This window comes from Mirounga angustirostris, unplaced genomic scaffold, assembly GCF_029215605.1.
Source record: "Mirounga angustirostris isolate CCGP_5_RB_7025 unplaced genomic scaffold, mMirAng1.0.hap1 SCAF_5, whole genome shotgun sequence".
Taxonomy (NCBI): domain Eukaryota; kingdom Metazoa; phylum Chordata; class Mammalia; order Carnivora; family Phocidae; genus Mirounga; species Mirounga angustirostris.
In genome coordinates, this window is record NW_026991713.1 from 62,213,603 (window position 1) to 62,227,052 (window position 13,450).

Here is a 13,450-nt window from a genome sequence, read left to right on the forward strand (position 1 = left end):
ATGCTGAATATTAACACTGAGCATTAATCGTCTTGTCAAGCAAAGGGCCTTTTCTACAACCTAGTCCATCTCGTTTCTGGTGCTACCTGAGCTGGACAGAATTCTGGCTCATGGTTGCTAGAAAAGCTAAGCCTGGGCCTCCTGTGATCAGGAGCAGATGGCTTCGGTCCCGCTCAGTCTAGGCCTAGATAAAAGAAATCTCGTATTATTCCAACTCATTATTTTCCAGTTTCCTTTCTCACATACTGTATACAGGTAGTATTTTCAATGTGAATCCAAAGCTTGTCTGGTTCTCTGAAAAGAATTTTTTTTTTTTTTTTTTTTTGCCTTTTTGGTCCTTTACATTGTGATAATGCTGTATTTAAAGAGACTATTTAAATGTAATATTAAAGAAATACTCAAAAGAACAGCGTGCTATTCTTTATCTTGGCAGGCTTGTTAACTTGTTAGAGAAAGGGTGTTTCTCTAGCATCATATATAGAACTAATTAGGTCAGTTAGAGATTAATGTTAACATTATGGTGGAAAAACCGAACATTCTCTTAGGAGCACCAAGAGCTTTACTTGCATCATATGCCCTTATGTACCTCTTCAGCTGAAGCAGGCCTTGATCCTGCCCTGTTGGAGCTTTTCCCTTTCTGTAGTCCCTACTACTCTGGGGGCTCAATTGTTAATTCCAAATTCTCTATTCCTTTTTACCATCTTAAAGTCCAGCAAAGAGGATCAACGTCAAATCAGATCCCTCAGAACTTCCATCCCATCAGAAGCTTCTATTCCAACCACCTACCTCCCCCATTAGTTAGATTTGTCAGTCTTGTCAAAGGAGCTTTAGCAAAATAATTAGAGTATGCATAAGTCATTTCCAGCAACTGGTTTCAGGCAGTCTTTACTTGGATTTAAAACAGTGCTTCATGCATTTACAGTAAGTTACTACAGGTCAATGATGTACACAGACAAAAGCTAACCCCAACTTACTCACACTGCAGGCCTCTCCGGTCTCCCAGGCGGGGCAGTGATTAGTACCTCGGAGGCTTAATCCGTGGCCCAGAGAAGGCGGCCACTGTCCCGTTAGAGCTGGCCTGCCGCAGCGCAGTAGGGGTAGCAGAGCTGAAGCTCCTTAGGGGCTGCACCACAGCGCAGGAATTAAGATGGAGGGGGGTGAAGGCTATAAACGCGGGAAGGGACAAGGAGCCCTTGTGTTTCCTTTTATCTTTTCCATTAGAAAATCCCCATATAAATGAATATTTGCTTAAAAAAAAAAAAAAGATGGGTCAACGATTTGGAAAGGAAAGGGAGTGGTTAACCCAGTGAGGGGACCAAAAACAAAACCCCAGAAAACAAAAACCTATTTTGGTCATCACAAGAAGGATTGAGGGCAGCATCGAAGTACACGCATAGACGTAAATGCTCCAATTTCAACAGTGCCGTTGCCCTCACCAGCCAGAAACTGTAACAAAAACGCAGCTCCAAGACTACGCCAGTGGGTGAGCCCGGGCCAGGGCCAGATGAGGCTTTTCACCCGGGGCACAAGCTCCCTTCCTAGGCTCTGAACTGAAACCACCACCATGGAGGCCCAGCAGAGGCCGCCAGCCGCCGCGGCTGACTCGGAGGAAGTCGGGACGCCAGCTCACGCGGGCCGCCTCTGCTAAGAGGGCTTGTTTCAGTCCCAGCTCCAGCGCGGCGGCCGCGCTGGGAAGCCTGTAGCACCTGTCCCCCGCCTCGGGCGCACCTACCAGCGCACGCAGAGCCCCGGCTGACCGGTGCGGGTAGGTGCCACGCTGCTGCACTCTGTGGCCGCAGGACATGCCATCGGCCCCGCGTTCGCTCAGCGCCTTGTCCCGGTGTAGTTGACGGAAAGCAGGACCACGTTGTGTAGCAAGAGGGACAGCTCAGCTTCTGTAAACACCATCAGTGTTAATGGCCTGGCCAGGGAACAGTTAGCCTGCTAACTGCCTTGATCGACGGGGCGTGATACTAGAGGCGGGAAGCCAAGTGCAGAGGCGTGACGTCAAGAGGTTACTGTTCTCAAAGTTCCCCTGCTTCGTTCCAGTCCCTGCACGTATGCTTTCCTTTCCTTCCACCAGATACTCCTTTCCACTCATCCTCCTTTCTTGACTCTTAAGGGGTGCGGCAGAAACTTCAGAGACGGTAATGATACTAATCACCCTTGGGATTCTTCTGGTAGGAGCTGCTGCTCTGGAAACATTTCTTGGCTCCAAGGAGATTAGTAGGCCTACCCTGATATTCACAGGCTTAGAAAACATCAAGGCCTAGCCAAAGGTTCCAACAAGAGCCCCACAGGCCTAATACCCACCCCCGGGTCTTTTTATTTAGCCAACTGAGTGTTTTTGTTCTGAATTTGAATGCCTTTAGACTAGTGCTTCTCAACTGGGATAATTCTGTTCTCCTCTGCCCCACTGGACATCCGGCAATGTTTGGAGACATTTTTGGTTGTCAGAACTGGCGTGGAGGATGCTGCTGGCATCTAGCGGGCAGAGACCAGGGATCCTGCTAGAGATCCTCTAGTGCTCAGGACATTAGCATCAATAGTGCTGGGGCTGAGAGACTGCTTCAGGCCGGCATGCATGCTGCTTTGGGCTCCCACAATCCTCACTACTCCCTCCTGTCTTGCAGAGTCCACTTCATTACCTGCTTAGCCCCTGTAGGCAAATGAGTTTATGCCCTTTCAATTAGACATATATATTAAATAAGGGTCTCATGGTACTCAATAATCAACTCCAAAATAATCTTAGAATCAAACAGAAAAATACTTTGGATTTAGTGGCATAACCACATGTGTCTTACCTTTCAGGCTGCAGGAAATCTGTAGCCACTCTCCCAGCCAAGTTCGACACCTCTCTTCAGCAATATGGGTAGAATTCAGGCCACGAAGATAACAAGCCTGTATCACTCAGAAGAGGAACAGTCCTCAATAATCACATAGCAAATATCCCCATGAACTGTAAGCCCACAAATAATTCAAAATCTCCTTTAAATAAGCTACAACTCCATGCCCACAAGAAACCTTTCTCTATAGCAATCTGAACTACGACAGACAAGCAAAGAGGCCTATATAATCAAAAACAGTAGGTCTAAAGAATAGTGTCCTCGGTTTTTGAAGGGCCAAAAGAAAAGAAACATAAACCAAAATTACTATGGGCAATTCCTTTTCCGTGAGTTAAGTTCACTGAGAAAAAAGACACAGAAATGAGGTGAAAGAATAAAGAGTTTGGGCTTTGTTCTAACAAGCAAAACAGGGAGCTCTCTGTAAGCTCCCAGCCCCGTGCGCTCAAAAGCCCACCAAGGACTGAGGGTTGATATCGCGGTAAGTTCTTACCGATTTCACCTCCTGAGGAGATAGCTGGCCAATCCCCAGCTTTGCCAAAGCTTTGTCCAGTTGGTGAATTACAGTGGTATGAGTCCTTAAACGGTGTCTCAACAAGAAAGAAGGCAGATAAGGCGTGAGAAGCATGGCTCGGCTCAAGGCTTTCTGTAACACATCAACACGGGAGGAGAAAGTCAACATAGTTATTACCACACGCAAGACCTGAGGCAAGGTGAGGCTGCGGGACACAGAAAGCCACAAAGTGCTCACCATTTGCAAAGCATGGAGTTGCTTCATGCCCAGGGGATGGTTAGAGAAACACTCTCTCAGAGCCAGGATATCATGTATTGCTGGGTGGGTACCATGCTGTATCTTGGGAGAGGTGAGAGATTGGTAGAGGTTAGGAAGGTCCTGCCTGGCCCTTTTCCCTAGTTTCTCACAAGAGTCGGAGTTTGCAGGAAGGGTTAGCTGGAGGAATACCTTGGTGCACAGCTCCGTCATATGCCCCCGGAGTCCTGCATCAGAAACGAGAGGGATAACCTTTTCTAAATAACAAAGGATTTCTGGGTGGGACTGCTTCCGGAGAGCATGATAGATATCTAAGAAATCAATTTGTTGCTTTGGGGTCCAGAAATGTTGGATCAGTAGCTGCCTAGGAAACAGGTACCTGAAAGGAAAAGGAATCACAATGTCACTTGCTGAAACCGGCATCTTTCTAAGTGATCCAAGAAAGCGTTTGGCGGACATGAACACTAGGAAGAAGAGATGGAGACATGACTTCCCTACCTCACTGTTCTTTTCTGTAAATGAGTCTCAGACCGAGGTTTAAAGATACACTGAAGCACAATTTCAGGCAACATTACTGAGGGTCTGTGAAAGGAAGCAGCAGTGGGACAGCCTCACGTGTAGTAATTAGATAAAATGACTTCATTTGAATTAAAGCATTTGAAGAACATCTTTTTGGACAGAGTTGGAGAGAGCGGCAGACGGAGCCACTCATCGTATGTGATGCTGACAACCTCAAACTGTGGCACAGTCTGTATGTATATATAAAATGTTCAGGGCAAATGTGTTTTTTAATCCATTTTTCTACATGTGCGGTGGTTTAAAAGCATGGCCGCGGACGCCTGGGTGGCTCAGTCGGTTAAGCGTCTGCCTTCGGCTCAGGTCACGATCCCGGGGTCCTGGGATCGAGTCCCGCATCGGGCTCCCTGCTCGGCGGGGAGCCTGCTTCTCCCTCTCCCACTCCCCCTGCTTGTGTTCCCTCTCTCTCTGTGAAATAAATAAAATCTTTAAAAAAATTAAAAATAAATAAATAAAAATAAAATCCTTGGAGATGCAGCGGGGTGCCTGGGTGGCTCAGTCAGTTAAGCGACTGCCTTCAGCTCACGTCATGATCCTGGAGTTCCGGGATCGAGTCCTGCATCAGACTCTCCTTGGCAGGGAGCCTGCTTCTCCCTCTCCCACTCCCCCTGCTTGTGTTCCCTCTCTCGCTGTGTCTCTCTCTGTCAAATAAATAAATAAAATCTTTAAAAAAAAAAAAAAAAAAAAAAGCATGGCCGCAACTCTCTTGACATTGCTCTTATTGAGAAGTAAGGTCTATGTCCCCTTACTTTTTACACTTGATCTTAGTCAAAAGGCTGAGAAGCGATTTGTCCCCTTACTTTTTAAATCTGGGTGACTGATTCAACCAATAAAAGAGAGTGCAGTGAGTCTTTGTGACCTCTGAGGCTAGGTTATAAAAGGCCAAGCAGATTCTTATTTGCTGAAACACTCACCCCTGGAGCCCTGAGCTGCCATGTAAGAAGTCCCATTACTCTGAGGCCACCATATTAAAGAGGTCACCTGTAGGTACTCTAACTCAGAGCTCCAGCCTTCCAGCCATCCCCACTAAGGCACCAGACATGAGAGTGACCTTAGACCATCCAGATTAGTCCCTTCGTCAGCTAAATAAGCCTGAGGGACTTCTGTCAACACCACATGGAAGAGAAAAATCAGTCACCCACCTGAACCCTGCCCGATTTCCTGACCCATAAAACCATGAAAAACTACTAAGCTTCAAGACTGTTTGTTATACAGCAACAGATAACTAAAATAACAAGCAAGATCACAGTTTAAAAGTGTCATCTTTGGGGGCACCTGGGTGGCTCAGTCGGTTAAGGGTCCGACTCTTGATTTCGGCTCAGGTCATGATCTTAAGAGTCATGGGATCGATTCCCCTGCTGGGCTCCATGCTCAGCGGGGAGTCTGCTTGAGATTCTCTCCCTCTACCCCTCCCCGCCATGCTCACCCGTTCTTGCTATCTCTCTCTCAAAATAAATAAATTAATTAAAATAAATAAATAAAATTGGGGCGCCTGGGTGGCTCAGTTGGTTAAGCGTCTGCCTTTGGTTCATTCAGGTCATGATCTCAGGGTCCTGGGATCGAGTCCCACATGGGGAATCCCTGCTCAGCGGGGAGTCTGCCTCTCCCTCTCCATCTGCCTCTCCCCCAGCTCATGCTCTCTTGCTCTCTCTCTCTCTCTCAAGTAAATAAAATCTTTAAAATACATACCTAAAATAAAATAAAAATAAAATAAAATAAAATAGTCATCTTTGGATACAAAATAAAATAATAAAAATTTATGTTATCAGAATATGAAATGCATTTCTCTCCTGAAACAAAAGATTCTCCCAAATGGCTATGCTTCTCAGGGAGTCGGCTGCTGCCTCTAGGGATGATGGAAAAGGTCATAATATTATCTCACATCACACAGGGGCAGCTAAGAGACATGAAAAGTCTAAGCTACCTGCACCTACAGCTGACCCAGGAATAATTACTGAGTGGCTAATTAGAAGATTGGAGCAGGAAGTGTGATAATCTCTGCCTACTTCTGAAACGGAAAGTTCTTTAAATAATTTTTAATTTAAAAAACATCTATGTTTCGGGGTGCCTGGTCGGCTCAGTCATTAGGCGTCTGCCTTTGGCTCAGGTCATGATCCTGGGGTCCTGGGATCGAGCCCCACATTGGGCTCCCTGCTCAGCGGGGAGCCTGCTTCTCCCTCTCCCAATCCTTCTGCTTGTGTTCCCTCTCTTGCTGTCTCTCTGTCAAATAAATAAATAAATAATCTTAAAAAAAAAATCTGTTTCTTCAATATGCTGGGAAAACAGAAATCTGTACTCACATTAGCAGGAAGACCAGGTAGTTGGCAAAGGGTGGAATGGAAATAATACCTAGGAAAAGACACTTGGTGACGTCTCGACGGAACTAAGCAGAAATAAAGACAGACGCAGTTTTAACCCAAGTTCTTAATACAATGAACAATCCCTCCCCCACACTGTGCAGTAAACTTCTATTGCAGCCCAGAGAAGGGTCAAGGTTATTTCTATCTACTTCTAGTTGGTAAGTTCCTTGAGGACAGAAGCCCTGATTTGTTCATTTTTGTATCCCAAATAATGTCTAGTACGGGACCTGACACTATACCAAATCCCTCAACAAATTCTTCTTGATATGCCGAATGGGTCCTAGGTTCTCACTCTCAGCTTCAAAACTATCCATCAAGTCACCACCAAATGCTACTTTCCTGCTGCCTTTTGGATCCTTGCAGATTTTTATATATTCAGAAATGAACTGGGTTTTAGTATACACAACTTTTATTCAAAAAGTATGCCAGAATCTCTATGGAGCTCTGTTACAGAGGGCTACAACTCTGAATAAACCCAGTTCTGACAAATAACCTGATGCTCTCATTTAGTTCAATACTTTGATCTCATATTGGAGGGGAAAAGGTTGATCAGGGGTGAACAAGATAGGAAAGAAAAAAGCTTGAGATCTTGGTTAACTTGAGTTACCTCACCATGGACTTCTGATCTCTGCCCCTGGCCCATACCTGTCTCAAATGCTCCATCTCCCGGTATGGAAGTTGATGAAACTTTATATTGTGCTTCCACATATTTGTCTTTATTCTTCTAGCCTTTTTGGCATCAGCCCATATCATCTGCAATCCTGCCTCATTAAAGTAGAGGACAGAGTGTGACGTTATCCCAGTTTGAATCTTACCACAGCTTCCAACTCCATGTTTACCCACAACACACATATTAGTCCCTCCCCGACACTACTCTAAATCAGAGCTCTAAATTAGGACATTTGAAACTCTTCTGAGGCCAACCTATATCTCTCTTCTCATTCTTTATCCCCCCAGCACATCACCTCTCTGCCAGCCAAGTTGGCCTTCTGTGATCTACTATGGGATGCTCTCCTTCTTCTGGTTCACTACTCACTCCCTCTTTAAAATAAAAATTCAAAGACTCACTAACCTCAGGAAATCTTGCTCAATTAACCTTATGTAGTCTCCAACGAGATATTACCTTATCTCCTTTCTAGAACACTTTCAGAAATACTGTAATTCAACATATTTCTATTATTGCATTTTCTTTGTTCATCTGATGATAATTCTCACATTTTACCTAAGGTTTTACTTTTTAAAAATGCTTTCATATTTATGAATGAAATTATATAATATCTAGGTTGGCTTCAAAATAATACAGGAGAAGGCAAGTGTATAAATGAAAGGAGACTGGTGGCAACGAGTTGATAACTGCTAAAGTGAGGTTGAGTACATGAAAATTCATATTATTCTATTTTTGTGTACATTAAAAATTTTCTATAATTAAAAGTTTAAAAACAGGGGCGCCGGGGTGGGTGGCTCAGTCAGTTAAGCGTTCTGCCTTTGGCTCAGATCATGATCCCAGGGTGCTGGGTTCCAGCCCTGCTGCGAGCTCCCTCCTCAGTGGGGAGCCTGCTTCTCCCTCTGCCTGCCCCACCCCCTGCTTGTGCTCTCTCTCTCAAAACTAAATAAAAATCTTAAAAAAAAAAAAAAAGCTTAAAAACAAACCAACCAAAATACTTTTCCAGACCCTTTTCTCATTTAATCCCAGTTATAAACGTGGTAGACAAAGCAGCCGTTCTATTTCTACTTTAGATTTTGCAAGTCCACGAAGCTAGTAATAATCATGATAATATTCACAGCTAACAACATGGTAGTTTATTGTAATTGCTGTTATAACAAAAGTATAGAGTACAATAATAGTTATAGATAAGTTTATTGAGCACATACTATGATCAGGCCATAAGTACTTTACATGTATTGATGTATTTATTTAATTTTCACAACTATGTGATTAATGGGGTAGGTCCTATTATTTTCCATATTTTGCAGATGAGAAAACCAAGGGACAGAGAGGTTAAATAACTAGTCCAGTCACACAGCCAGTGACAAGCTGGGATGTGAACCCAGGCAGTCTGGCACCAGAGTGGACACCTGTCATTATACCATCTTCTAGTAACTAGCACAGCTCTGATCTGAATGAAAACATTCAGAAAATAAGTATATGTAGTGCTGTTTCCACGATATGCTATCTAGGACAGATATGTGACAAGCATTAGACCACATTTTCTTACGGGCCAAGTCAACTGATAAATCACAGGGCAGGTCTGTGAAGCCATATAGATGCCTGGCCTTGTGCATGTCAAAGAATTTCTACAATAGTCAGCTGTGTGTCGTTAAGAAAAATGCAAAAATACCTATATTCCCCCATGGATGTTGTCAGAAATTGTCATGATACTTTTCTAGACACATTCTCCAGAAGTGCTAACTTAGAACTAATTTAACCCTCAAGCATTTATGAAACAGAAAACACACCAGCTCACACCACACAGCAGAACATGCAAGTAATCTTACTTATTCTAAACTCTTTGACATTGCCCACGAAAGGATTCAAGGGATTTCTGTTTTGGTTTTACCTTTCATGAAGACTGTGTACAGGACATAGAAGCGGGGGAAATGACGACCCAAGAAACGATGGTATTTCCCATTAATCACTTTTGTCTTGGCCACCACATAAGAGATCAAGCTCTTCACATCTGCCTTTGGTGAAAGGTGAAGCTTTGAAGACCTACAAGGAAGATCAAAGAGACTGTCTGGGAATCAGTCCTGGAGCCCCTTTTACACTAATGTAAAACACCAGTCTCAGAGAATGTATGCTAAGACCTGAATCTTCTGAAATCCAAGGAAGATCTTGGGCTCAAGGACAGATAAGCAATCAGACCGAGAAAAACATCGGGCAGATGAGACATCAGGCAGGAAGGAATGTCGGGTGTGGTGTGAGTCTGCAGGGAGAGCAAAGCCTGAGGGACCATTTGAACAGCTTGCTAAGGCCAAAGAGATGGGATCCAGATAAGGAGCGGTAAAACCTAAGCCGAAAAAGGGAGGCTGAAAGAGGAGTTCAGGACACGTGGGGAATACGGAAAATATGGGGCACTGAGAGTCGTGAGGGTCCGGAAGCCATATCACCAGTGGCGATCGGGGTGCGAGTTCTGAGCAGAAGAATAAAAACCCCGGGGCCAGGGCGTGGAACGCTGAGAATTAACAGCATGCAAACAAGGTTGCGCCACTGGAAAGGCCTGTACATCAGAAACGCTTTCCTTTCTCCCAGGTCCCTCACCGAGGGGCCCCCCAGGCCAGGCCACAGCGAACAAGTTGCAGCTTCCGGGTGACATGAGGTCCGGGGGTGACCGCCGAACCCCACAGAGCAGCCCGAGCCCAGCACACCCTGGAGAGCGCCATCTTCACAGCGAGGGAGGGGGAGGAGAGAGGAGGTCGCCTTTAGGTCACAGTTCACTGTACGTCACGTTCTTTCCAGGGCGCATGCGCCTTTCCTGAGTGCTGATTGGTATCCGTAGATGGCCGGCCTGGCGCTCCCCTGGCGAAGAATCGACGCTAAGACTAAGTGGCGAAAGAAGGACCAGGATTGGACGCAGCCAGTATTTCCTGATTTAAAGGCGCCGGAAACTGGCTGTCCCCGAGGCAGTGAGGACGTATGGCAGTGGTTGGATTTGTGATCGTGGGGACGTCCTCTCACTGAGGGCCTGCTGATCCCTCGCGATTCCCTAGGGCTTCCTAGCGCCGCCCTTGCCCTCCATCCGTACCCCGGGCTTCGGGGCCTTGACGCGGTGGGTGCCAGGTGTCAGTGTGGCAGTGCCTGGGGCCGCGTCCCCTCCTGGGCGCTGGGGAGATCCGCGGCGCCCTCTAGTGGTGGCGGCCGGAGTAGGCCGGGAACTGTCCAGGGCCAGTGAGGTGGCCAGGGTTGGAGGCCTGGGAGCGGCCCCTGTGCACGCTAAGTGCCTTTTGGCTTTAGACGCCGGCTTCCAAACTAGGTTTGTGGGGAAATGCCTTCCGTTAAGCGCCTCCTGAAGACCAAGGTCGGTTTCAGATGTCACTTCTCTGAGAGGCTTTCTCTGACCACCCTATTCAAAGTAATGCCCATTTTAAGGATACACATTTGCCCCCAGCACCTCGTATATTTTCTTTATAGTACTTAGCATTTAACACTTTATATATTTGTTTCCTTGTTTGGGCCCCTCCCTGAACTAGACAGGGCAAGCACCTTCTTGCCTTGTTCACTGCTGTACCTTACCCCTAATACTAGGTGCCATTCCTAGAATGTAGTAGGTGCTTAATAAATATTCGTTTTTTTTTTTTTTTAAAGTAGGCTCCACCCCAGTGTGGAGCCCAACGCAGGGCTTGAACTTCACTACCCTGAGCTCAAGACCTGAGCTGAGATCAAGAGTGGGAGTCTTAACCAACTGAGCCATCCAGGCACCCGTTGGTGCTCAATAAGTATTCTTGAATAAACTAATTAATTACTGAAACTGGGAAGGATTCTTAGAAGTGGCACTTAGCTGCCTCTGAGAGTTTAATGTCTCAAGTGCATATGAATATTTACCCTCCATGGAGAGTTGTAAAAAGCATTCCATTTGGAAACAGGATCTAGGTTCAAATCTTAGCACTGCCATTTCCTTTAGTGTGTGTGACCTTGGACATGTCACTTTAGCTCTGAGTTTATTTTCTCTGTAATAGCACTTATTTTATAAGGATTCTGTGAAGATCCGAGAAGAAAATGGTTGTGAAACCTCCATATAATGCTTAATGGGTCAAGGAGCTTTATGTTAGCATAGGCTGTTTATGACTATACCACTCATGAAGTCAGAGAAAGTGTTCTGTAATGAGAATCTCTACAAGTGTTGGGGAGATGAGGTGGGCAGGATAGAAAGTTGACTAAAGGGGCGCCTGGGTGGCTCAGTTGTTAAGCGTCTGCCTTCAGCTCGGGTCATGATCCCAGGGTCCTGGGATCAAGCCCCACATTAGGCTCCCTGCTGGGCGGGAAGCCTGCTTCTCCCTCTCCCACTCCTCCTGCTTGTGTTCCCTCTCCCACTGTGTCTCTCTCTGTCAAATAAATAAATAAAATCTTAAAAGAAAAAAAAAAAAAGAAAGTTGACTAAAAGATGATCTCTGTCTTCAGGCAGTGTCTAAGTTCTCTCAATCATTATGTATCTCAAGAACGTTCAGCTCTAGGGACGCCTGGGTGGCTCAGTCGGTTAAGCGTCTGCCTTCAGCTCAGGTCATGATCCCAGGGTCCTGGGATCGAGTCCCGCATCGGGCTCCCTGCTCCGCGGGGAGCCTGCTTCTCCCTCTGCCCCTGTCTCTCTCTCTGTCTCTCATGAATAAATTAAAAAAAAAAAAAACTCAAAAAAAAAAAAAAAAAAAGAATGTTCAGCTCTAAAATTCTAGAACACTCCTGGGAAGAAGGGGATAAGATCAATCAGAGAGACAGTTTTGTGGAGGAAATGGGAAAGTATTATGCCTGGAAAGATGGAGTAGAGGGAAGGCATTTCATGCAGTAAAACAATATGGCAGGAACACAGGAATTCCTTCCTTCCCTCCTTCCTTCCTCAAATACATGTTTATTGTTTAGTGCCTCTCCCTCCATGCCCCCTCACTGCAACATACACCCAGTAAGTCTTGCTGGTTCTGCCTTCTATTTCTGTAGTCATCCAGTTTCCTTCTCTCTTCTGTGCCACCACCCACCTCTGATCTAGAAGACTGAATCAACTTCCTTACTGGTTTCCCCATCATCTACAAAATAGAGGCCAAAGGCCTCTTTCCAACCAGTTTTCCATTCCATAGCCAGAGAAAGCTTTGAAAATTGCAAATCTAAGCTTGTCACTCCCCTTTATAAAACCCTTCAGGTTTCCTCACTCTTAGGATAAAGTTCAGATTCCTTAACCCGACCTACAAGGCTTTGCATTATTGACCTCAGCCTATCTTCTCAGCTTCATCTCATATCTCATGGTATCCTTTCCCCCTTAGCTTTCTATGCTTAGAAACACTGGCCTCTCAGTTCTACTGTAGGCCAAGCAACTTTATGCTCTGGGCTTTTGCACATGTAGCTCTTTGCTTAGAGTTCTTTCTTTCTGTCTTTGAAGATTTTATTTATTTACTTGAGAGAGAGAGAGAGAGGATGTGAGCTTCAGTGCGGGTAGGGGCAGAGGGAGAGAATCTCAAGCAGACTCCGTGCTGAGCAGGGAGTGTCATGTGGGGCTTGATCCTATGACCTGAGCCGAAGTCAGACGCTTAACTGACTGACCCACCTGAGCACCCCTGCTTGGATTTTCTTCCCTTCCTCCCAGCTTGTCTTTCAGGTTCCTGCTGAAATGACAATAGCAGCTGCATTTGTTAAGCAAGTACCATGTGGCGACATTTTTCTTAATGCTTTATGTGTATTAAGTCATTTAATCTTCATGGGGTAGGTATTTTTGTTAGCTCCACTTCATAAATGAGGAAAGTGAGGTTAAGTAACCTTAAGATTTGAGTCAGTATTTGCACCCAGATAGACGGGGTACATGAATTACTGCTGCACTGTATATAAATAGCACTGCTGGAGAAACTATTTTTTAGTCCCACAGACTTAGGTTCCTCTATTACTCCTCTGTCTTGTAGCTAGGTATACTTATCCTTAGAAGTACTTAAAATGATCATAATTAATTAGCTGTGGCATTATACATTTAATGACTGTCTTCCGCATGGGATTCTAAGGTCCCTGTATCTCTAGTCCCTAGCACAGTGCCTGGCACACAAGAAGTGCTCATTAAGTATTTGTGAAATGAACAAATGTCTTATATACCTGAATATAAGGTTTATTTTTCCTCTCCAAATAATTTTTCAGAAAAGAAGTTGCCTTGTAATTTGTGTTCTTACAAAGTCTCTTATTATAGTCCATGATATCTGTTTTGTATATTTTGTTTTTA

General features: G+C 45.1%; 1 protein-coding gene across 3 annotated transcripts; it reads right to left on the reverse strand.

The window, feature by feature from the left end:
- Positions 1 to 1,673: 1,673 nt before the first annotated feature.
- On the reverse strand, positions 1,674 to 9,967 carry LETMD1 (LETM1 domain containing 1). Of its 3 annotated transcripts, none has more exons than XM_045873438.3 (9): positions 9,808 to 9,965; positions 9,107 to 9,258; positions 7,194 to 7,309; positions 6,489 to 6,571; positions 3,805 to 3,991; positions 3,595 to 3,696; positions 3,337 to 3,489; positions 2,805 to 2,901; positions 1,674 to 1,895 (listed from the first exon to the last, which is right to left on the reverse strand). In XM_045873438.3, exons 1-9 carry the CDS (start codon positions 9,927 to 9,929, stop codon positions 1,825 to 1,827), a joined length of 1,083 nt encoding a protein of 360 aa, XP_045729394.1. In that variant the 5' UTR covers positions 9,930 to 9,965; the 3' UTR covers positions 1,674 to 1,824. The 3 variants fall into 3 exon arrangements, with proteins under 3 accessions (XP_045729394.1, XP_064447313.1, XP_064447312.1); XM_064591242.1 differs by lacking the exon at positions 1,674 to 1,895 and adding an exon at positions 1,903 to 2,659 and having other exon boundaries at positions 9,808 to 9,966; XM_064591243.1 differs by lacking the exons at positions 3,805 to 3,991; positions 7,194 to 7,309 and having other exon boundaries at positions 9,808 to 9,967.
- Between the last annotated feature and the right edge of the window lie 3,483 nt (positions 9,968 to 13,450).